Genomic DNA, 24,963 nt, shown 5'->3' with positions numbered 1-24,963 from the left:
GGGCGGGGCGGGGCGGGGCGGGCTCGGTGATCCGTCCTCCCCTCGCGCCCGCGCCACTCTCCTTCGCGCTCCCGCCCTTCTGGTGCCGCCGCGCGGCCACAGGCGAAGCAACTTTGCTCGTGCCGGGGCTGGCCGGACCTGTCCCGCGCAGAGCCCGCAAGGCCATGGACGTGTTGGGTTGGCTGCTGCCATCGCTTCTGCTGCTGGGCGCGCAGCCGCACCATGGCGCCAGGTGAGCGCCTCCCGGGCCGGGGACGATGTGGGGCGGGAGGGACTCGTCCTTTGGCGGGCGTCCTCCGCGGGGCAGAGTTCGGAGTTGCCAGGACCCTGAGTCTTCACCCCCAGGTCCACCCAGGTGCGCTTTGCAAGGGCTGTTCTTCCAATTCTGAGGACCCCGCCGACCTCTTTCTGATGCCTGGGTGCTGTCCGTCGTCCCCGGTGCTGAACGCTGTGCTGCGGGGCGGGTTTGGAGCCTCCAGACTAGGTTAATATGGACAGCTCTCTTCATCCTTGGCCTTGGCTACTTCTCACTGAGCTGCTTCTTGCCCCCTGGTGCCCTTCCAGGTGCTGAGCTGAATGAAGCATGGCAGGATGAGCTGAGGGCAAAAAGAAGGGAAAGACTTGAGAACTGGGGGAAGGGGGGTTTGGGGTCTGCCCTTGAGAGAGTCGGGAGTAATGACCATCCTTTGCCTCTTGCTTGGATGGACGCCTCAGGAACGTTTGTCCCACCCCTGTCAGTAGGGCAGAGGCGACTGTGTGTCTCCTTTCAGGAGTCGCTTCAGAGTTTACGAACTGAATCCTGACTGCAGGTGAATGACATCCAAGTAGTATACCCACCATGGAAGGAGACTATATTCTTGGGGAAGAAGGAGGACTGTTTCCCCCAGAGCAAGAAGAGTCTGAGAAGGAAAGCCTTTGGCTGGAGCTCCCTCCCAGTAGCCTCCAACACCCCACAGTCCCTGTCTTCTTTCTCTGCTCTCTGACCCAAAACCCACTCTTGGTCACCTTGGTCACTTTGGGCAGAGTCAGCTTCCATGAAAGTCATGAGTGGTGGTGGGGATTGTGAAAATCATTTGGATGAAGAGGCAGCAAATGGCCCAAACAGGTCCCTTGTGCTCTGGACTTGATGGCTAACTAACTGACTGATGGACAAGAGATATGGCCGCATGCCAGCTGTATTTTGGCCATAGATATCCAGGAAGCAGGTGATGCAGGTGTCTGAGTTTCTCTGTTGGCAGGTGGGGGACAGGTCCAGAAGGCCTAGATCTGGCTACAAATGTTATAACTAGGTTGGAGACCAGAGAATGGGCACTGACCGTGAGCCTCTGATCAGCCGGTGCCCTGGAAAGGGCTTTGTTCCTTCTTAGTCTCTGTGGGCTTTATTTCCCTTCTCTTCAGAAAGGAGGGTTAAGCAAAGTAGCACAGCAGCAGCTCTGCTGTCAGAGGCTCAGGGGTCAGATGATGGCCCCATCCATGGCCACATGGCCAAGAATCTGAAACTCTAGAGGCTCTGACACCCCAACGTTTTAGTCTTAGCATGATTCCAAAACTCGTATGGTGACAAATCCTGTCCTGTGCTGAGATGAAGCTCATTTTGTGTCTATTTATTCTATTTACAGGACCTATTTATAGGTTGCTTGCTGGGAAATTCTCCAGACCCCTCCCTCAAATCTGCATGTGTAGCCTATCCCCTTCCCCAAATTTAAAAAACAAAAAAGAAATTATAAACCCTGGCTTGTGTGAAGCTTCTGAGGTGTTGGGTAGGGGGTTGTGTACCTGTTTTCTTGAGCAGAAAAGCTGAGAGACTCAAGCCTGAGACTTGTCATTATCCTGATTTTCTATGGAACAGCACCATGCATGAAGTGGAGGATGCCACTGCTCTGCCGAGCTTCCATTTCATCCTCTAATTGAAAATAGGTACTGTCTTGTCATATTTTAAAAGTTTATCCTTAGAAGGCTCTGCCCAGACTTCTTCTTGGCTTGGCCTGACAATAACACAACATGGAGCAGTGTGACAGGGCTAAAGGATGTCTCCAGGGTGGGAAGGAGCCAAAGACACAGCTGCCGGCTCAGTCCTTGTGGTGACCTTCATGTTTAGCAAGGTGCTGACCATGCAGGGCTTCTCCTCTCATCTCTTCTGGCCTTTCTACTTTAGACAACTTCCCCTCTTCTCTTAGTCTCCAGATTCTCTCCTCAGTCTCAACCTCAGTGGTTCGTTGTGTGATAGGGAAAAAGTGTATATGTCATATTTGTGGGCTGGGCACAGAGTGTGAAGACCTGCATACATAGTGGGCACTGAGCTTGTCAACTGCACACCCGTGTGGGAGTCCCTCCCAGGCTGCTGGCACCTCCATCTCCCTGGTGCTCACAGAGCGATGGTCGCGATACTCTTTTTTGCCTTGGTAACTGGGGTGCTAGCAAGGAGCATGCTGCTCTAAAAGTGGAGCTGTGGGATCCGTGGGCTTGTGTGTGCGCAGTGGATGCATGCTGCAGTGAGGAGCATCCGCTGCCTGGCTCAGCTGCACCCACCTTCCCTTTCTGTCTCCAGAGGCATAGGGTGGGTTCGTTTCTCAGTGTGGGAGGAGGGAAGGAGTTCCCATAACACACCAGAAGTAGTTCAAGGGGGCAGCTAATATGTTTTCACTGCATCTGCTCTGCCTCAAGACTTTGAATCTCTAAATCAAAGCCTGATATGTGTCTGAGTCTCTCTGTCCATCTATTAAAATAATATCCCAATCTCAGGCTGTCAGTGGTCTCCAAGGGAGCTTGGGAGAACCAGCAGCTCTCTGCCATGATACCTGTAACTTAATAGTAAGAATGGAGACCTTTCCACCCCATGTTATGTTCATTGAGTGCAGAATGTGTGTACTCCCTGCCCATTAGCACACCTGCTCTATAAAACCTGTCGTGAGCCAGCGCTGTAGGGACAGTGGGCTTCAGATCCCAGAACCTGGCAGGTAGCTGAGCCTTCCTCACACCCCAGTCCTCTGTACTTATTCACAGCTGGAAAATGGAAGCCATTTTCCCAGCAGGGAAGAGACACAGGAGTGAGTGAAGTCTCCTCCTTTCTTGCTCCTAGAACATAGTTAAGTGCTTACTTTCATGTTCCAAGCAGGCCTAGGATAAGGAGAGAAGAGAAATATGCACACGTGTGCCACTGCCCTGAGACAGGCCAGGAAGGACAGTGTCTTCTGATGTCCTCATTCCACACTGCCTAGATGACAGCTGGGTAGTCCAAAAATAAAGCCCATTTCAAGTCCCCTCACATCTGGCCTTCAGGATGACTTCCATTTGCAGTCTTAATTGTACTTTGTTAGAGGCTAGGGCTTAATTTAACTGTTTCATACCTTGTAATCACATTGTCTCATCTCCAGCTCCATCTCTCACTCTGGGAGATGGCTAGGGAGCAATCTCTTTCCCTCTGTTTGGAATAAACAATAGACCCATATATCTTGTCTTGTCCATCGTGATGGGCTAAAGTAGTAGTACTTGGTAGGCCAGAGATTTGGAAAATTTTGTTAGCTAGAAAATTTGATACCAAACAACTTCTTCAAAGTCTGATATATGAAGCAGATAAATGAAATATGAGATGGAAAGTGAAGCCTTGGACCATCTGCTACTGGTGCCTCCCCAACTGGGGAAGACTTTAGGGCTCCTAAGACACACCTAAGAGTAAATAGAGTCATGGTCTGACTTGTGCAGAGAAAGGCAAAGCTCTGTCTGGCTCCCCAGCCACTTTAGCTCTAGCAGAACTGTGTAGGGTTTTGTTGTTGCTATTGTTTATTTCCCCCCCCCATTTTGGTTCATGTAGCCCAGTCCAGCTTTGAACTCACTATATATCTGAGGCTGGCCTTAAATTCCTGGTCCTCCTACCCCCATCTCTGAGATCATAGGCATACGTGTGCTACCACACCCGAAAGAAGTGTGTGTTTAAACTGTGAATTTAACTATGAGACCTGCTGTTCAGAATCCCTGCCCTGACTCCAGATTGAGGCTTTCCCTGTCTCCAGGGCCCTTCATATCTACCTCTGCTTTGCCATGGCCACTGATCATGTCCTGTTCACAATCCAGAGCCTCCCACTGTCACTTTCTCCAAGAGGCTGCCCTCTATATAGCCTCCAGCCTAGGCAGAAGAGACCCTGAGACCCACCTGTAGAATTAGTCTGTGTTTGTTTGTTTCGTTGTCTTTTGAGACAGGGTTTCTCTGTGTAGCCCTGGCTGTCCTGGATCTCGCTCTGTAGCCCAGGCTGGCCTCGAACTCACAGAGATCCACCTGCCTCTGCCTCCCAAGTGCTGGGATTAAAGGCGTGTGCCACCGTTGCCTGGCTAGCATTATTCTTAACACCACTTGCATTGTCTCTTCCCATGAGACCGGGCCCTCTGCCTAACCTAGGCTATGACTACCTCTCTGTGGCTCACCTTAGAGAGGAGTTGCCTGATGGTCTGTGGCTCAGTTGGTAGAGTGCTTGGCACATAAGCATAAGGTCCTGAATTTGAACCCTAGCACATAAAAGTACTGGGGGTTGGGGGTTATCCCAGCAATCTGAAGGTACAGGCAGGATCTCTGGAGCAACCAGCCCCTAGGTCACCAGTGTACCTTACTAGGTGTGTTCCAGGTACTGAGAGACATCCACATAGAGAAGCAAGCAGTGTACAGGGGAGAGCCAGGCATTCAGTACCCAGGAGGGCTGAGGGACTGCTGCAGTGGCCTGATGGGGCCACCCAGCAAGAGGCCTCATTTCTGGTAGTGCCAGGTAGAGCTGGCTCAGACTCCCTCCACCATCCCAGACCAAGGCCCTGGAGGCCATATCCAAAGTTACTCCCCTGTCCCTGGTCAGGTGGTCAGAGTAACAAGAGGTTCACTGCGTGACTGGTCTCTACTGTTAAGGAGATCTGTTGGTTCTTGTCTTCTTGAAGGAAGGAATTCTGTCAAGAGACAGACAATTTAAGTAGAAGTTTATTTAGCAAAGCAAGTACTGTAAAACAGACTAGAGCTGGCTGCACACAGGCAGAGAGCGGTCCAGTGGCTCAGGATTGTGGATTTTAGAGATGTTTTTATGAACATTTGTGGTGGGTGGTATATTCATGGGAGGTAAGTAACACTTTTCCCCTCCCAAATCATAGCGGGCAGGATCTTCCTTTTAGGATATTTCTTCTCATGACTTGCACAAAAATCGAATGTGTGAGCATCATAATGCACAAGATATTATAAAGACACAGGGTCTCCTGAGGATGCAGACCCTTTGTTTGTGCACACGTGTGAGAACGGCCTGGTGCTTTTGTTTCTGATCTACAGCGATCAGCCTCACTGAGCCTTCAAGGGCATTTAACTACAAAGGGACGTTCTGACCAATAGCAGACATGGTCAGCAAGATGGCAGCTGCGTTTTCCTCAGTCACCTCATGTCTCACTCCTTGCCTACCTGGTATCATTCCCACTCCTTCATGGCGGACTGTCCCCTGGGGCAGGAGCGTAGCACGCATTAGTGTTTTAGGCTGCCACAACACATTACACAAACTGGGTGGCTTCGAACAACTGAAGTTTTTTTCTTTTGTACATCTGAAGGCCTGAAACCCCCAACCCTCGGAATGTCTGTGAGGACAGTCGCCCTCAGCTTCCCTCCTGCCTCTAGTGGCAGCCAGCAGGACTCAGTACCCTTCATCTTGTGGAGGCCCCGCCCGGCCTCGCCCTTGTCTTCACCTGCCTTCCCATCTCTGCCATCGTTTGCTCTCATTCTCTGCCTGCCCTGCTCTGATGTTATCCTAATTACACTCACAAAGACGTTCCACTCAGGCAAGGTCCCAGACTGAGGTTTCAGGTGGAAACAACGGCTGGGAAGGCAAGGAAGGGTGGAGGACTCGGTTCCAGCAAGCAGAAGAAAGTATGGAGAGGCTGCTTAAGGCTGCATGCTCTGGCAAAGTCTGGGTTGGTGGCAGGATGGGTCCGTCTGCTTCACAGTTTTGGATCTGTTGGAGGGAAGTCTTCACTGGCGCCTCAGCAGCTGAGGAGTTCCCCTACACTTTTAGGGCCCTCAACAACTCAGGCCAAGCTGGTGTTTGTTGCTTCAGCACAGAAAAATTTCAGCACTAGCCAGTTTGTTAGGTAAAGATGGAGATGGTAGGCACTTATTTACTTACAGACAGGGTCTCATTATATAGCTCTGGCTGGCTTGGGGTTCACTGTATAAACAGGTTAGACTTTCTGAGCTCATAGGTATCTGCCTGCCTCTGCCTCCAGAGTGTTGGAATTACAAGGCCAGATTTTATTACTGATATTTTGTTTTTGTTTTGTTTTTTGAGACAAGGTTTCTCTGTGTAGCTTTGTGCCTTTCCTGGAACTCACTCTGTAGCCCAGGCTGGCCTCAAACTCACAGAGATCTGCCTGCCTCTGCCTCCCAAGTGCTGGAATTAAAGGCGTGTGCCACCACTGCCCAGCCTTATTACCGATATTTTAATATAAGTTTAAACACGAGGATTGAAAACTCACTCAGAAAGAAGGCCATGACTAGCGTGTGCATGCATTCCAAAGTCAAGCAAGGAGGAGAAATGTACAGGTGTCTCAAGGGAAAGTCTCAACTCATTGTCTTGACATTAGCCATAAATGCCTTTTTTAGTTTTTGTGGCTTTCAAGTTGCATCTCAAAAGGTTGCTAAGAAGCCTTTTTTCCTTTTCCTTTTTCTCTCTTGGCAAGTGAGATTATAGGGTGGCTCAGGCAATACCCTGGATTATAACCTGGTAAGGTAAAACCAGAAGCCACGAGAATTACACAAAGGGTTTAGGACATGTTCTTTTCCTGTAAATGGAGTTTCTGAATGAGATTTCTAAAAAATTGCCAATTTACTGCTGGGAAGAAAAAAGACCTCACACCATTGTTAGTTGTATAGAATTCTCACTTCTCCGCTGGCTGAGAAGCTTCAACTGCATTCCAGAGTGAGTGGGCTCCTCTCTCTTCTCATGTCCCCAAGATTTTCCCTGCCTTTCTGTCCTACCTAGTAGTTCTGCTGGAAACAGCAAGGCCAGCACAGGCTGTTGTAATCACCTGCTTCAGTGTCAGGCTGAATTCTAGGTGTACATGACCACCTGGAGGGTGGGGGGTCCTCCTGAGAGGATAACGGCCCACCCAAGTTTCTGGGTACCTCTCACGCTTCTCTCTCTCAAGCCACATCCAGGGAAACTTTGCTTACAGGAAGGCCATGTGCTCTTGTGGGTTGGAGTCCTCTGCTCTGGGGACAAGCCCTGGGGATTGGGACACAGGTGATTGATGGCTAAGCCTTTGGTTTTCCTCCATGAACATGTGGAGGAGGGAGACTAGGGAGATCCTCAAGGAGCCTGAGATCTCTGCCTATATCCTGAGATGGCACAGGGAACAGAAAGGTCCCTAACACTGGAAGGTAGCAGAAGTGTGGAGGACCTCTGTGCTGTCCTGTGTCTTGCCTAAAGGGCAGGGGGGGGGGCGATGGCACCTGCTCTTCCTTGGCATGTGTGCTGAGGACAGTGCTCCACCCCCAGGCCCTGGTGCTCTGCCTGCTGTGACCAGTTGACTTTGTGTTTCCAGAGCAATGAATGACATCGGGGACTACGTGGGCTCCAACCTGGAGATATCCTGGCTCCCTAACCTGGATGGCCTAATGGAGGGCTATGCCCGAAACTTCAGACCAGGCATTGGAGGTATGGGCAGCTGATGGGGGCAGGGGCACAGGCAGGAGGGTTTGCTATGGGTGTGGGTTCTGCTGGGATCTGGTTTGGTAACTCCAGGGGTTCATTGGATTTCAAGCCCCAGCCATCTCAGATGGAAGAGGAATTTCCCCAGGCACGGTGGGAAATGTGTACCGACTCCAAGTTCCCAGAAAAGGCTTTGACTGTTCCTCTGTCCTGTCTGTCTGGGCTAGCCTCGAAGGACAACTGGGGTGCCAGGCTGCAGTTCCTACTACAATAACCTTAGCAGGCCCTGCTTCTTCCAGGTCCCCCTGTGAACGTGGCGCTTGCCCTAGAGGTAGCCAGCATTGACCACATCTCCGAGGCAAACATGGTAGGTACCAGTCAATACTGCCCCTGGGCTGTGGCCACCAGGAGGGCAGCAAGGGGCAACAGCGTCAGCGCCGGCCTCCTCCTCTGCAGGAGTACACCATGACGGTGTTCCTGCACCAGAGCTGGCGGGACAGCAGGCTGTCCTATAACCACACCAATGAGACCCTCGGTCTGGACAGCCGCTTTGTGGACAAGCTGTGGCTTCCCGACACCTTCATCGTGAATGCCAAGTCCGCCTGGTTCCATGATGTGACTGTGGAAAACAAGCTTATCCGCCTACAGCCTGACGGTGTGATCTTATACAGCATCCGGTGAGCTGGGCCTGCCTTACCCTGCTGCTCAGGGACATACCCTCATTCTTCCAGGACACAGAGACATGAGTAGTAGAGAGTGTGATGCCCATTGTACCCTCTAGCTTTCAGAGCCTGCTTAGTTGGCATTAGCTCCAGACGCTACAGGAGGCAGACAGGTGTTTTTGTTTTTCAAATGAGGCTAAATCCATATACTGCACATTCACCATTTTACAGGGAACATTTTAGCACAGCCAACCTCTGTGATCTTACCCCAAACTGCCTTTGTGACATTCAATTGCTCCAAAGGAAGGACCACTTTCTGGGGTGCCAAGATGCCTCCAACAAGCGGCCACACTTCGGCTTTGTGTACGCATGCTTGCACACGCATGTGCTGTGACACATGTGAGGAGGTCAAAGGTCAGCTTGTGGGAGTCAGTTCTCTCCTTCCACCAGTAGTGGAAGCAAAAGCCTTCACCTGCCCAGCCATCTCATCAGTCACGTGGTTTTTGAGACTCGGCCTCATGTCGCTCAGGCTGACTTTGAACGACTTACTATGTAACCAAGGCTGACCTTGAACTCTTGGTTCTCTTGCTCCTTAACTCCCCTGTGCTGAGATTGCAGCTGTGCACCACCACACCTGGATAGCCCGAAGACCTTGGCCACCACCCACCCTGCTTCTATCCTCACCAATTTGTGGGTATTTCACAGAAGTGGATTCATATGTGTGTGGCCTTCTATGTCTGGCTTCGTTCAGTACTGTGTCTTCAAGGTTCATCTGTGCTGTAGCTTGTTAGTGCTTCACCGCCTGCAGGGCTGAATGGTCCTCGTTGCATAGATGGACCCCATTGTCCATTCCCTTATCTGGTAATGGATATGCTGCTCCTACCAGGTGCCTTTAAAAATTGAAGTTACCATTACTTAAAAAAAAAAATCAAGAGATTTGTCAAGTGTGGTGCACGTCTTTAATCCATGCACTCGGGAGGCAGAGGCAGGTGGGATCTCTGTGAGTTCAGGGCCAGTGAGTTTCAGGACTGCCAGGGCTCAAAAAAAAAAAAAAAAAAAAAAAAAAAAGCAAGCAAACAAACAAACCAAAAAAGGATCTAGAGATTTACACAATAATCTAAATGTTGGTCTGTCCTGGAAAAGCAGATCGTTTGGCAGCATTGAACCCACCCTGCTGTAATTACCAGCTCTCCCTTAGGCTAGTACCGAGGGAGCTGAGGATGGTTCTTGCCTCATAAACCTGTAACTTGGACAAATAGTCAAGCATTTTAAGGAGAATAGAATAAATGAAATCCATTTCTTGGTAGTTCTAAAGGCAGTTACAAATATCTATTAAGACTACCCTAGTTTTCAGTTTTTGCCCAGATGCCGGAATTACGCTAAAGAAACCCAAGAGGCAGCTGGAGCTGCATGTGGCTCGTGACAAGCAGGTGGCTCCTCTGTGTTGATGCAGGGGGGAATATCTGCTGTCTAGGGGCAGGGGACTGGCCAGCTTCCAAAGGGCACCATGACCTCACCAACCCACTTTGTCTATACAGCATCACCTCCACAGTGGCCTGCGACATGGACCTCGCCAAGTACCCCATGGATGAGCAGGAGTGTATGCTGGACCTGGAGAGCTGTGAGTGCCCTCTCCAAGGTGGGGTTGGCCCTCCCCAAGGTGGGGTGGGCTCCTTTCTGTCTGGGGATGTGCTGGCTCCTCCAGTGGAGCAGGACCCAGGGCTGAGGCTGCACAGCTCAGGGCCAGGGCCAGGCTGACCTGGATCAGAGCACAGGGAAGCTTCCAGGATAGGGCTTCCCTATGAGCCAGTAGCTTGTATAGGAGAAGCACAGGCTGAAAGGCCTAAGGGAATTTAGCCAGCACAGGTGGAGAAGAGCCTAGAAAATCTGACTGTGGCAACCAGGCTATCCTAACACAACAGACCTGGGGCCCTTTGCATCCTCCATCAATGATGGTTCCGATTTTGTCAGCACCTCTGGACCTATCAACCTTCTCAGAGATGCAGAATACTGTGCCAGAGCCAAGGACGCATCCCCAGCTGAATCTGAGTGGGTGAGGTCTCTGTGACTGTCACCTGGCCAGCCCTACTCCTCAGGCTCTTATGTCGATGGGGCATGCCCTCTGAGACTGCCAAGGGTTAAGCTAGACTCTGCTGCCCGCTGGTGGGCTCTCTTACAGATGGCTACTCTTCTGAGGACATTGTCTATTATTGGTCAGAAAACCAGGAGCAGATCCACGGACTGGACCGGCTGCAGCTGGCCCAGTTCACCATCACCAGTTACCGCTTCACCACGGAGTTGATGAACTTCAAATCGGGTAACTTAGGGGCATGCCTGTGAGCTGCCTGCAGGTTTCTTGTGCTTTATAACAGAGCTGCCAGCCAGTTCTGAGGGCTGATGATGCAGCTGGAAAACTGCTGAGTTAGCCATTAACTGAGTGTTGCTGGCTGTGCTCAAATGGAATGGGAACACACTGCTATGCCCATAGCCAGGTCTCTGCCTTCTTATTCCGGAGATATTTCTTCCCAGTACTCTAGGCTTAGAGAGAACATGGAAGTGGGTATTATAGGCCCTTAACCTTAGGACTAAGCCCCTTCCTTGGCCACCTTTCCTTTCCGAGAGTACATATGCACAGAGTGGGGCAGAAGGCACTGAGATGGGGGCAGTTACCCTGCCATTAGGTTAGTTACCCTGCTGGACAGGTTGCTCAGAACCAATTCAATGAACTTGAACCATTCTCTTCTTTGTCTGAGTGACCCAACATCTTTGTGGCCAGACCTATGGCAAGGTATGGAAGGGTGGGTTTTCTAGGATCTTCCATCTGAGCCTCATAGTGGGCCAAACACACAACCAAGTCTGCTCCCTGACACCTGTGGGGCAAATGGAGTGGTGGGGGAGGAGCTGATCTGACAGTGGGTTGTCCCCACAGCTGGCCAGTTCCCGAGGCTCAGTTTGCACTTCCAGCTTCGGAGGAACCGGGGTGTCTACATCATCCAGTCTTACATGCCCTCTGTCCTGCTGGTTGCCATGTCCTGGGTCTCCTTCTGGATTAGCCAGGCAGCGGTGCCTGCCAGGGTATCTCTAGGTATGAGGCTTCTCTCTCTCTCCCATGAGCTGATAGAAGGAAGGGCTATACAAGGACCGCATCACCCTGATAGCTGTGAACTAATCCCTTGGCCTCTAGACCTCATTCTGCCTGCCCTGTGCAGTGGAGCCTAAGGTGGGAGTAGAGGGCTGAAGAACTCCTCTCCTCCTGGGACCCAGGGATAGGGTAGGAAAGAGACGGGCGGGCTCCAGCCGCGGCTTCCCTTCCCACCAGGCATCACCACTGTGTTGACGATGACCACACTCATGGTCAGTGCCCGATCCTCCCTGCCACGGGCTTCTGCTATCAAGGCCTTGGATGTGTATTTCTGGATCTGTTATGTCTTTGTGTTTGCTGCCCTGGTGGAGTATGCATTTGCTCACTTCAACGCTGACTACAGGAAGAAACGAAAGGCCAAGGTCAAGGTCACAAAGCCAAGGCCGGAGGTGAGAGGTTGGGTGGGTTAGTCTCACGATTCAGAAGCAAGGATGAAAACAAAAAAACAAAAACAAATGAACAAACAAACAAACAAACAAAAAAGGATGGATTTCTCCCTGGAACAAGGGAGCAGAAAGAGCTGTTCTGTTGGCTGGCACTGAGAAGGTCACTTTTGACCCCTGAGTCCCTGCCCTGGGACTGGCTCCTGAGCACAGACTACTGTAGGGCTGCAGTGCTGATTGCTAAGCATAGACAGGAACACTTCCATTGGCTTGAACAGGGTACTGTACAGGAGCCCTGGGCAGTCAGGGTATCCTCAGCACCATCCTCCTGTCTCCCCACCCCACTCTCTGCAGATGGATGTGAGGAATGCCATTGTCCTCTTCTCCCTCTCGGCTGCTGGGGTCAGCCAGGAGTTGGCCATCTCCCGTCGCCAGGGCCGTGTCCCTGGGAACCTCATGGGCTCCTATAGGTCTGTGGAAGTGGAGGCAAAGAAAGAGGGGGCGTCCCGCCCAGGGGGCCCAGGAGGCATCCGCTCCAGACTCAAACCCATCGACGCAGACACCATCGACATCTATGCCCGAGCCGTGTTCCCTGCAGCTTTCGCAGCTGTCAACATCATCTACTGGGCAGCATATACCATGTGACAGCAGTGCAGCGGCCACTTCACTCGCCCGCTGCTGGGGGGGTGGGTGGCCAGATGCTCCTGGAGGAATGGCCCTCTCTGTGGGTCTCAGAGTGGGACAGAGAGGAAGCTGCAGCTTCCTGAGCTTTACCTCAGCTTTGCCCTAAAGACCAACCAGCATTTCTTGCAGATGGAGCAGGATTGGTTTTGCATAGCAGACCATAGCTGACCTGACCCTGAAGCTGAGCCTGGCACTGCTGGGCCCACGGGAGCTGTGAATTTTTAGACTCAGAATGATCCTGATTTCTAGGCTTTTGCTCTGTGGGATCAGGATCAGAGAGAAGGAGAGTGGAAGTGGATGACCACTCTGCTGGTGAACTGGGGGAGAAGGGCATTACAAGGCCTCTTTGGTCCCAGCATGAAATAAAGCCTTGACCTGGCAGCTGGTTGCTGTCTTTGTTGTTGCACATGCCAGTTGCACTGTGGTCTTCTCTGCCTATGCTTCTCGGCCATAGGGCTAGATAAGAAGGAGGAGGGTAGGGACAGCCTAGGGAAACCTGTAAAATCTAGGGTAAACATGCTCTGTGTGCAGGGAAAGCAATGGGGTTGGGTCCCCAAAAGGAGGCTGACTAGCCGAGGATGACAGTGGGGGAGGGGTTGGAAAGGAGAAGAATCAGTACTGATGACACCAGCCTGATGCGTTGGTATCTATCCTGTTCCTGTCACCGGGCTACGTTGGATCCATTTCCACCAAGGCAGACGCAGATCTGGGAGCATGAGCTGAGAGCCCCAGATTCCAGAGCCACACACTTTTGAAATGCCTTCCTAAAAATCTCAGAACTGGGAACACATCTGGAGCCAGGGAAGCTCGGGGAAGCATTCCAGAAGATGAATGATGTGGCTGTGTCTGAGACATCAGTAAAGGAACCTGGGGATGGTTTAAGAAGTCATTACTCCCTTGATAACCTGGTGGAGGCTCAGACCCAAGGTGCCACTATGGTGCCTTCTTGGATGAGGTAATAGAAACTCAGAGGCCACCTCAGGCCCTACAGACACCCCTTAGCTATATCCCACAGCAGCCTGAAGACCCCGAAGCCATCAGAGCATGTGATAGGCTAATAAAGGGGTCCAACTTTCCCATACACTGAGTCTTCCATGTAGAAGGAACAAAGGGTACAATTAGCAGAACAGCTTTTCATCCTGGGTCTGCTCCAGGGTCCTTCACAGTCAGCAGTTAGTAACTCAAGAGGTGACAGAGTCAGCCAGGCCCACCTCCCTGCTTAATCAGGGTGGTGCCCAGACCATGCCCCATTGGTCCTGTGGCTCCCTTCTGGTGGGCCCCCACTCTATACCATTAAGGAGCTTGGAAAGTGACTGTGTGAACCAGTTAGTGCCCATAGCAGGACCTGGCCAGTGGCCCTCCACAGCCCCAAACCATTGTAGGTGTCAGTGTCATGAAGTCACTCCCAGGTTCACGAGGGACACGGGGCTGCGTTGTTCTCAAAGTGCAGAGGAAGGCATTGGCTCCCTCGGCTCATTCTTTGTCTCCATCTCAAAGACCCCTGACCTAAGGACTCCTCCTCCTGGGTCCTTGGCTGCTTGGTGCTAAAGGATGAGGTTGTGTGGCTTAGCAGGACATCCAGGGGTGGGAGCGCTGAGCTCTAGTGTGGCCAGGAACTACAAAGATACAAAGATAGAATGGGCCTAGGAGCCAACAGAGAGCTGGTGGCCAAGCAAAGCCAGATCTGGGCCAGCTGGCATCCCAGCTCTTGACAGCAGGAGAGGTAGTCCAAACCCAGCCATCTTGGGACATCCACAGGGAGGAATATCCTTACTCAGGCCCAGGGGCAGACTTTTTCCCCATCTCTACACCTCTGCTCTAGAAGCTTCCTACATGGTTACTGTTTCCACCTCCACAGGTTCAGAGTTGCCTGAGGATGGGGACCCAAATCCTAGATGATGCACACTGTAAACAACCCAAGACTACTTACTGTCACCTCTCACCTTTGTGCAACCTAGGTTGCACCCCCAGGAAAGCAGGCAGGACCAGCTCCAGCTCTCTATGCCTCAGGGGAGGGGCGGGTGGGTTCAAGTTTTTAGAGCTGCTGAGGTCACCTGGACCCAGAGGCCAGAGCCTAACTCTTCTCGAATTGCACAAACTGCCAGCTTCAGCACCCGCCTCTGCCCTGCCTCCTGCCGCCTGCAGTCTGCCCTCTTTCTGCTGCATGTACCCACGGGGAGCTATTTAAAGCGGCCTTTGCGATTGCCTTGGGCTCCCACGCAGCCAGGCCCACCCGGGCAGCAGCCTTCGCCTGATTCTGCAACCAGCAATCACTCCCTCCAGCCTGCAGGCTGCTATTTCTGCCCACATGTTTACAGGGCAGGCGGAAGGACGGGAAGGACTGATGCTTTTCAAACACCAGCCTCTGTTCCGGTGGTGAGGGCAGGAGCTGACTGAAGGCTAGGGGTGGATCAAGGGCTACAGCTGAGAAGAGCCAGCTTGGAAAGAGGATGTCAGTGCCTCCTGCCTGCAATGGCACCAGGGACAAAGGGTGAGAGGCAGGAGCCTTTTCATCCTGGCAGGGATAGCTTCTTCCTCTGCCCCAGGCTGGAGTACATGCTTTGAATGTGGGCTACTCCTCCCCAAGGCTGGAGGCTGATGGAGCTGAGGGGGCCTGGATGTCAGGAGACAGAGCCCTCTGGCAGCAAGGACTGGACAAAAGCCCAGGTTCAGGGACCAACCTTGCCCTTCTCCTAGTGTGTGTGTGGGGGCAGACATGCAGGGTAAAAGGAGTCCACATGGAGGGCTGATTTTTGGTATGTTCCTCTCAAGCAGAGCTAAGACAAGTCTGGGGCTGGGGTATCTACTTTTTAGAGCTACACACCTGCTCTATCAGAGCTACGGAGGGCAGAAATCCTAAATCTAGGAGTAGGTAGGCTTGACTCCTGGGAAGAATTTACCCTGACCTCCCTCTGCTCCCCATGCTGCCTGCACTTCTTGGCTTTAAGATTTATCACCCTGACCTCTGCGTCCATCATCACGTGGTTTATTTCTGTCTCCCTTCTTTCTTACACAAACACCTGGCACTGGACTTAAGAGCTTCCATACTTGAGTATGGTTCATCTTAATCATAATTGTATATCTACAAAAATCCAAAGAAGCCACATTCCGAGGATCTGGGTTTGAAGCATTCTAAGGGGAAGTTTGTTCAGCTCAGTACAGATGGCAACCCCAGAAGCAGGAGACATGGAATGTAATGTAGAAGGAGAAAGGGGAAGAGGGAAAGCTGGAGTGTGCTCTATGGCCCAGGGCAGTGAGCAGCAATCACACAGGGCATCTGTCCATCATCTCCAGCTACCACCTGTGAATGACTGTCCCAGCACCCCAGTGTTTACAAGCTGAGTGAGTGTCCCCAGTGTGGCACTACCAGAAAGCAAGAACTGGCCCCCTCAGCTGCTGCTTAAACTAGGTGCAGCCTCAGGATCCCCTGCAACCTCCTCAACAATGCTCACGTATGCATAGGTACCACCTTAAGCCCGTCTGTGACTGGCTGCAAGGTGTAACAACATCCACCAAGAAAGACAATGGGAGGCTGATGAGATGAGCTCAGCTATTCCTTCAGTTACAGTAGCCCCGTGGAGTGACCCCACCTACTCCTGGGGAGCTCTTTTCAGGGCTTAGGTGCCTCTGATGCAGTGACACATGCCCTTCCAGGTGCTGGCCTTGGTCACCTTGACCACACATCAGTCACTAGGCAACTATTCCTATGGGAGTTAGTATGTCCTCTAACTTCCAGACCTTCTCTTCCCAGCTTCTGTAAGTCTCTCATGTTAACCCCCAAATATTGAGAGCCACTGGTAGCAAAAGTCCATGAGAGTATACAGCAGTGACAACACAGAAGGTCAACCTGTCAGAACTAAGGGTTCTGTTAGAGGAAACCATCACACAAGGCGTTATGGAATTCCTGCCTTTTGAATGAACTGTCTGTCTCTGGTTGTAAACTTCTTGCGCAATAACAACTGTGATTCTCCCCATTTACCGTGCATCTCCATGTTATGTGTACGTGTGATCTCACGATTGCATCTCAATCTTGGGCACGACTTTCCCTATACATTTGGGGTGATTGGACAACTGCCCCAGCTGTGTTTGTTTCCATTAACATCTGGCCAGGGCCATTCTCCAGACAAAAGTATTTCAGCAAAGATACCTTTTTCCAAGGACAAAACTGCACATAGATAAACATTAGCTCTTCTCACTCACAGATAGAGAAAAGAACCATTAACAATTAAATCCTTAACCCCTTACCTTTACCCCTGGTTATTTACCCAAGACCCTAACTTAAGAGATTTACTGCTCACATTCCTGGGATGATGTTTTAGCCATTTGCTAGTTACTGAGGTAAGGCAGTTACTTCCCACTGACCCAAGGAGATTGCCTACAAGGCCAGCTTCTTTCTTGTGCAAATTAAGTTTTTATTCCTCCTCAGCCAGTGCTATTCCTAGATTTTCTTCTCAGCAATTACTCTGAGTGAAAGTGCTTTTACTAACCAAATACTACATGTGCTGACATAGGTTGCTTACCCACCTAACATATGTCCCCCTCCCTATCAGAAAGCAGCTGCTGCTGGGATGAGCGGGAAAAGTGGCTCCAAAGACAGTTTACTTTCTCGTGACTTACTGACCCCTAACATTTTACCTAGCCGTTTCTAGATTATAGTTTGAGGACATAAATTCTCTAATGATCTTAGCCTTTAGTTGACCCTACCAGAGAACTCCCCTTTAGCCACTCCCCTTTTGGGTTGTAATTGGAAGCTGGCAATTAATTGCTTTATGTGTGGGTCCTTATCACCTCTCTCTGAGACCCTGAAAACTTCAAGCCTTGCATTACTTTACCAAAGAATTACTGTGTGGGCCGGGTGGTGGTGGCACACGCCTTTAATCCCAGCACTCGGGAGGCAGAGGCAGGCGGATCTCTGTGAGTTCGAGGCCAGCCTGGGCTACCAAGTGAGTTCCAGGAAAGGCGCAAAGCTACACAAGAGAAACCCTGTCTCGAAAAAAAAAAAAAAAAAAGAATTACTGTGTGGGTATATATACTGGTTCTCAGAGAGCTATAGGAGAAGAGGATGGATGGAGAAGAACAAAGATGAGGACGGAGATGGAAAGAACTAGGTAGAATGATAAGAGAACAACAGAAGGAACTGAGAGCAGGAGGGACTGAGAGGAACTAAGTAAGTAAGCAGAAAAGAAACTGTGCAGATAGAATCGCCATAGAAGAATAAAGTGTGTGGACTAAAGAACTCAGTGTGCTTAGATTCATTGAACATCCCTCGGATTAGAATCCCCAGCTGGTTGGTAGACTCTTCCACGGACCCTGGGAGCAAACAATATAGACTGGACCTAATATTGTATGTGTTACCCAAACCACAGAGACTCTGCTTGACTTCTTCTATCATAGATTTTTATTCTACAGTTGGAGAAAATGTGGGAGTCTACAGAGGTTTCCTAGTAAGATCTGAGCTTGCTTTACCCAGCAGGGTTGCATTAGGAGATGACTGGACCATGTGCATGGTCACCAGGTGTTTGGGATGGTCTGCACTTGGCTGTGCTGGGGGAGGTCTTTTGCTCCATCCCTTGGCATTCCTTTAAAAGCCCTTTAGTAGAGACAGAAGGGGCTAGTGGGTTGAGACCCAGGCCCTCCTGAGGCTATCCTGTGTTTTCTGTCTCTCTCTATATATACTTCTAAATACAACTTCCTCATTTCTCCCTGCTCGAGTACCCTGGGGGGATAAGAGGAAGCCAGCCTCCCTCAGGGAAATAACAACAGGGCTCTGCTATTTGAAGTATACTGGGAACCGGGATTCACCCTACAGTGGGCCCACAACCTCTTAGGTTGACAATGAGACAGAGGTGGGAGAGGACCCCATCTCTCACTTGGCATTCATCAACCACCATCACACAGAGACAGCAAAACATGTTGGGTCAGCTCAGAGCCTGTATCTGAAAGCCCTTTGGATTTCAGGTGACCTCTCCACAGGACACATTCTGACAAAAAGCAGCATGGAAAGGCTTTGGGAGATCCCCATCACTTATGTGGGGGAGGTATTGTGGGGTCCTTCTCTAAGATGGTCAAGCCTTCTCTTGAACTAAGGGCTCTGGCTTAGTTACTGTTCTGTTGCTGTGATAAAAGATTCTGGCAAAACCCAGCTTAAGTGTATGTGTGGGGGTGTATTTTGGTTCACAGTTCTAGAGGGATCTAGCCCATTATCATGTCAGGAAAATGTAGCTAAAGGGAGGAAAGGCATGATATCAGGAGGGAAGCTGGATTATACTATATTCACACTCAGGAAGCAGAGAGCAATTGACTCATGTGCTCAGTCACTTTCTACTTTTTATTCAACTTAGGACCAGGACTACAAGGAATAGTCCTACCCACAATTGAGATAGACCTTCCTGCATCAGCTAATCTCATCAAGATAATCAAGGTCCTCCAGCTCTTTCTTTCATCCCCATAACTACATCCACCTTATCCTAGATGGTTGATGCAGCTATGGCATATGGCAGAAAGAGGAAAATGACCTCTCTGGCCTCTTAGAAACCTTACTCCAACTATTCAGGAGGCTGAGGCAGGAGGATTGAAAGTTCAAGCCTTATCTGGGCAGTGGTGGTGCATGCCTTTAATCCCAGCACTTGGAAGAAAGAGGCAGGTGGATCTCTGAGTTTGAGGCCAGCCTAGTCCAGGGACACACAGAGAAACCCTATCTTGAAGCACCACACACACACACACACACACACACACACACACACACACACACACACAAAGTTCAAGGCCCACTTAGGCTACAGAATGAGTTCAATACCAGTCTGAAAAGTGAAAAGAGGACTGGAGATAAAACTCAGTGAAAGAGCACTTGCCTAGTAGCATCAGTGAAGCTCTAAGGTTCACCCTCAAGTATTACAGAAAAGAACAGAACAGGAAAGGAAGGAAGGACGCTCTAAGGAGGGCTTCATCCTCATGATTGACACATCATGAAGCCCCACTTGCAAATTCTATCCTACTAGGCATTGATTTCAACCTATAAATTTGGGGGGCATATAGATATTCAATCTATCGGCCCATCACAGACCCTTTCCTTACATTTTTCCAGGTGCTCCAGTGTCTTTATTTCCTGTCTGCTTCTCCTAGCTTCAAAGGCCCACTAAGGTGTATTTGGACTGATTCCACCTCTATGGGAAGTTTAATCCTGAGTCATACCTGAAGGACACCTTATTGATAAGCCCTTCCCCACCCATCATCCTCTGAACCACTTGCACAGCTGACGCCTGGACTCTGCCGGATCAGATGGCTCAGGACTACAGTAATAATAGGCTGTTAGCCCGAGCAGAAAGTGCTAAACCTCTGTGTTCAGGCTGTGCTGAGGATGGGTACCAACACCACCTACTATCTGGGATGCAGTGAGAGACATTCAGACTTCTCTCCTCCAGAACTTTGAGAGGATACATTTGTGTTGCTTTAGATCAACTGGTCTGCAGCTATTTATTAAGCAGCTGTGGACAATCAAGGCAAAAAACATTGTTAAGCAGGGCATTTGTGGGAACTTCTCACTGGAGAACCTCTCTCCTCTACCAGTGAGGTAAAATCAGGTGGATTCTTTGGGAACTATTCCATCTGGAGACATATCAATCAAACTCACAAGACTCCTCTGGGATCAACAGTCCTCACGATTAGTTCTTGGAACTGATTTTCAGCACTGTCTGCTCTCTGGTTGCCAGAGACAAGAGTCTCTTTAAATACGTCCTGGAGAACATTCTGGCCTTCATGCATCCCTGAGGCCATAGCTGGCTACAGCCCCAGCCTCAGGGAAGGCTCTGTAGGCTGTCTGGCATCAATCACCTCATGTTCTACTAGTACAGATTCTTGTTGTCCTTGCAATAGTGAGCATACCAACTCCCTACTGGCTTGGGGCTACTTTGAGGACCACCCATCTTAGCTCAAGAGTCTCCAGAAACAGAGGTCTTTGAGACCTGTAGAAGTGAGGGAGGGGGAGGCAGAGAAGCAAATGGCAGTGGGTGCCACAAGTGTTCCAGCCAAATGCCATTCCTGTCTGTGACAGTTTGCTCCTGGGATGGCGAGAAACAGGCAGAAGAAGGGCTTCTGGATAAGACACTGCCCACACATTGCTTAGGGACTGTCCTCCAGCCACTCTGAACTGTAAGGATAAGGGATGAGACACCAGAACACCTATAGCTGAGAAGTCATCATTTCAGTAAAACAAGTACAACTCACGAGAGTTGAGCCTGCCTTCTCTTGTGGAATACATGCCTTCTCACTAGTTGAGAAGTTCTAATACCTAGCGGCCTGGAGTACTGGCTCTGGAATAGGCCTTGTGTCTTTGATTTTTAATTTAATTTTATTTTTATATACATTTATTTTTCCCACAGTATTAGGTTTCCTGGAACTGGAGTTACAGACAGTTGTGAGCTGCCATGTGGGTGCTGGGAATTGAACCCGGGTCCTCTGGAAGAGTAGTCAGTTCTCCTAACCGCTGAGCCATCTCTCCAGCCCCTAGGCCTTGTGTCTTACTCTACCACTGTCTCTACAACCTTGAGCAAGTCTCCCAGGACCTCAACATCTTCATTTATTTAATGTTTGGATTTTAATCCTCCAGAGACCCCTGAGTTGAAGGCTTCACCACCAGTCTGTGGCTCTACCAGAAAATAGTAAAAAAAAAAATTTAGGAGAGAGGCTTACCAGGAGGAAATGAGGTTCCTGGGGGTGTGCTCTACCCTGTCTCTCTCAGTGTCCTGGTTGCTATGAATGGAGAGCTTTGTTGTACCATGCTCCCTGCTGTGATGTCCTGTCCTGCTGTAGGCCCAAAGCAACAGGATCAGGCAACCATGAACTGAAACCTCTGATGCTGTGAGCTAAAATAAATCTATCTCCTTTGCTTTTGTTTGTTTTTGCTTTCCTGCCAGGCATTGTTTGTAATGCCAGCATTCAGGAGACAGAGGCAGAAGGATTGAGGGTTGAAGCTAAGAGCTCCATTTCTTCAGCTTTTCTGCTGAGATCAGGCCATTACACCATGTTGTTATAAAACATTGTTTTGTTTTGTTTTTCCAAGCTGTGCCTTACCCTGAGAGACTTGTTTTACAAGCAGCATTTGATTCCAGTGTGAGTGTAGCTTCTGAGGCAGGAGGACACTGAATCTTGTTATGCATGTAAGTACCACTTGTCTATCACCACCTATGAGGTAAAAATTGATAAGTAACTTATTCCCAAGAGTAAACATGGTATCACACTAAACATTCACCCAAGCAAACTTAGACCATGAGCATAGGGGCATATTAAAATTGTGTCAGGAAAGCCAATCTGATAACTTATCAAATATACCACATTGAGAGAAGGTGCGGCATCCTCACTGGGGTCCTGTAAAGAGGAGGACGTCTCATACTGCAGTGGCAATGCCCCACCACCACATACCTGTCACCTGATTGTCATCTGATCGTCTAGTGGATGCTTCAAGAGACCATCAACCAGAGAACTCCCAACTGTCCCAGGGGCTTCAGCTTGGCTATGCTCTTGCTGCCAACACAACCTTCTCAAATTGCCATCTGTCCAACTATGCAGTCATCTGTCTGAACCCAGTTCTGTTCTTTTGTTTGTTTTCTAACCTCTGTGTCTTCCATGGTCCTATCCCTCAGTTTTGCAGATCTATTCAGCCTTAAGGCTGGAATCAAGCCTGTGGCCCTGAGGTTTGTCGCTGTGGCAGGGCCTCTAGCAGCAGAGTTCATTATCTAACTCGTAGAGATGCTACGTGTCTCTGAGTCTTATGCCTTTGCCACCAGTAAGGCCTTTTGGAAACCCTTGAGCTCTGTCATAGCCTCTTTAACCCTTTTATAGTGTGTGTGTGTGTGTGTGTGTGTGTGTGTGTGTGTGTGTGTGTGGTTGCACATGTGTGCACGGGTATGTGTGAAAAGACTTACTATGTGATGTGTATTTTGTATCTGGGAGTTAATATTAGTAATTAAGTTGTATAAAGAATCTGTTTGCTAATAGTCAGCTATCAAGGGAAATCAGGACTACTTAGCAAATTATAGGCAACAAAATCAACATAACATAAATTGTAAATTTATTAATTATTAAATAAATTCAGACATTGGGGAAAGATACCAATGTATCTGTCCATCTATGTTTCTAATATAGTGTGCTCATGATTGCTCCATAGTGAGTTCCAGGGTACCCTGGACTACATAATGAGATCCTGTGTGAAAAACCCAAGCTGACTTTTTTTCAGGCATTTTGTCACAACAACAGGAAGACAGCATTTCCCATAAAACCAGACAATATTGCTTCTTCCTCACAGCATCTAGAACATTGTCTGTCTCTTGCTGCCACTCAGTGGATACCATTTATTTTTATTAGTTGACTCAAGTCTCCTTTTTAAGTACCAATAGCCTTTGGGAAGAAATGCAGGAAGATGGGCTTCTGGCATGGATCTGGCAGGGCACTGTGCCCGGCAGGCTTACCTACTCTGGATGAGACAGAATAGCCCCCACGCCTTGTTCTGGGACTTTCTCAGTATCCTTACTCTCAACAGCCCAAAGACGAAAGTTCCGTGCAGCTTCCTTGGCTGGGCTTTGGGGTGTGGAGACCCTGAATTCATATGCCTAGGCTTGCCCCACAGCTGTGATATCTAAAGGGTACAAAGGAATCTACATTCCTAGGAAGTGTTCACAAAGCCACCCTGTCAGGGGAGAGGTAAAGGGGCCAGGAGGCCCTGCCCTTGGGAGGCTCCTGACCTTTGGTGATATGAGATTTTGATGACCTGCTCTCTGCAAGAGAAAGCTCAGATGCTTCCAAAGAGACACCTGGACACAGCCAAGTTGCAAGGCCTCAGTCTGGAGCCTCCCTGCAGAGCAGCAACTTCTCCTCCATCTGCTGGTTTGCTGGAGCCAGTGCCACCCAGCAGGGGCATGCCTCCTCATGTCCTGGCAGGGTAGTTCTTGCCTGGCCCAGGGCCACGTGTGGGGGCGGGTTTAGTGTTCAAATGTGCAACCTTCCATCTCAAAGGCCATAGGCTACTGGTCAAGTGAAGTCCATGGTAGCTTTGGGCTCCCCTTCATTGCTTGCCACAACCACCTCCCACCTGGCCATCACAGAAACTTGCTGACAACACATGGTACAAGAGCTGTCTGTGCTTCCAGGTCTTTCCTTGGGTCCAGCCCTCAAGGTGGAACTATCAAAAAGATGATATGGGTGCTGCTTAGGTTCTGCTGCCTCTGTCAGCCTGCTTTATAAAACTAGTACCTAGCAGGGAGCTGGGAAGTTGGGGCTTCTCCCATCCCACAGCCTGGCCAGACCAGAGGACCTCCTAGACAATGTCTGGCTGTCTGTGCATCTACAGCCTGCCAGCCTGACCCAGGAATGGTTCATACATATTCTGGGCCTGAGCTCGGCTTGGTTGACGCCACCCCACTGGCCCCAGGCAGCTTGATACCCAAGCCCCCAGAGCTCGGGTTGCATAAAGCCATTAAGGGGCTCAGGCTGGGGGCTGGGAAACCTTTTAGCATTCTTCTGTGATTGTTTGAGTTAATGTGACTCTATTTTCATGGGGCTAAAATAGTGCATGTAGTCCTGGAGCTGTTGCCGTCATTGCCATGGTGACACGGTTCTGGCAGAGCCCCCTCATCCTCCACTGGGTCTTAAATAACCCCAGTCCTCAGGAAGGTGCAGCGGGAGGGACCCAGTCTGTTTTCAGAGGCCTCCAGACTGGTGTAGCACAGTAGTCCTTTGTGTTCTTATGCTCGGACAATGCCCCTAGCCTCTAACTTGGATCCTGGTCCCAAGCATGCCTCAAGGCAGGAGAAGCCCCACTCTGTGCTCAGCCAAGGTAGAGAAAAAGAAATGAATATATGTGTGTTGCACTGTTGTGCCCTGGAATACCTGCAGGGACCTTGAGCCTCAGCTCTGCCTTCTATAGCCATGTGACCCTGGAACAGGTCCAGTGCCTCTCAAGCCTTAGACCTGTACCCTGGGAGCGCGTGACCAAGAAACAAGTACAGAGCCTCCCAGACCTACAGAACAAAGTCATGACTCCACATCCGAGGGAGATGCTAAGGCCCCAGTGCAAAGGGAGACAATTGTGCCCTGTGCAGGATATGGGCCTCTCTTTCCAGTTTGCCTGGTAAGTGGGAAGGCTCTTTCTTTCACAGCCATTCTTTCCCTTTATCTAGCTTTTCTTCTCTCTAGCTCCTTGACCCAGCAACCCACAACTTTTCTTAGCTCTTCTGCCTTTGCTGACCTAGCGTCACCCACACTCAAAATATCCAGATACAGTATGCACGCACGCACGCGCGCGCGCACACACACACACAGAAGAGGAATTACACATACACATTACACATGGGACGTGTGTACACTCAGTGTCATAGGGTCTAGAGCCCACAGGTTTTTATTTTCTGAAAAAATGTTTCACTTAAAGAATTACATGAAAA

At 50.0% G+C, this 24,963-nt stretch overlaps 1 protein-coding gene across 1 annotated transcript; it reads left to right on the top strand.

Moving 5' to 3' along the window:
- The first annotated feature begins 49 nt into the window (after positions 1 to 49).
- On the top strand, positions 50 to 12,940 carry Gabrd (gamma-aminobutyric acid type A receptor subunit delta). Its single transcript, XM_028891428.2, has 9 exons — positions 50 to 232; positions 7,555 to 7,667; positions 7,961 to 8,028; positions 8,118 to 8,338; positions 9,862 to 9,944; positions 10,503 to 10,640; positions 11,253 to 11,408; positions 11,643 to 11,854; positions 12,203 to 12,940. The coding sequence occupies exons 1-9, from the start codon at positions 165 to 167 to the stop codon at positions 12,491 to 12,493; spliced, it is 1,350 nt and encodes a 449-aa protein (XP_028747261.1). The 5' UTR covers positions 50 to 164; the 3' UTR covers positions 12,494 to 12,940.
- The last annotated feature ends 12,023 nt before the right edge of the window (positions 12,941 to 24,963 follow it).

The sequence above is a fragment of the Peromyscus leucopus genome, chromosome 2 (genome assembly GCF_004664715.2).
Source record: "Peromyscus leucopus breed LL Stock chromosome 2, UCI_PerLeu_2.1, whole genome shotgun sequence".
Taxonomy (NCBI): Eukaryota; Metazoa; Chordata; class Mammalia; order Rodentia; family Cricetidae; genus Peromyscus; species Peromyscus leucopus.
The sequence above is the reverse complement of the archived record's forward strand: the minus strand, read 5'-3'. Positions and strand labels throughout refer to the sequence as shown.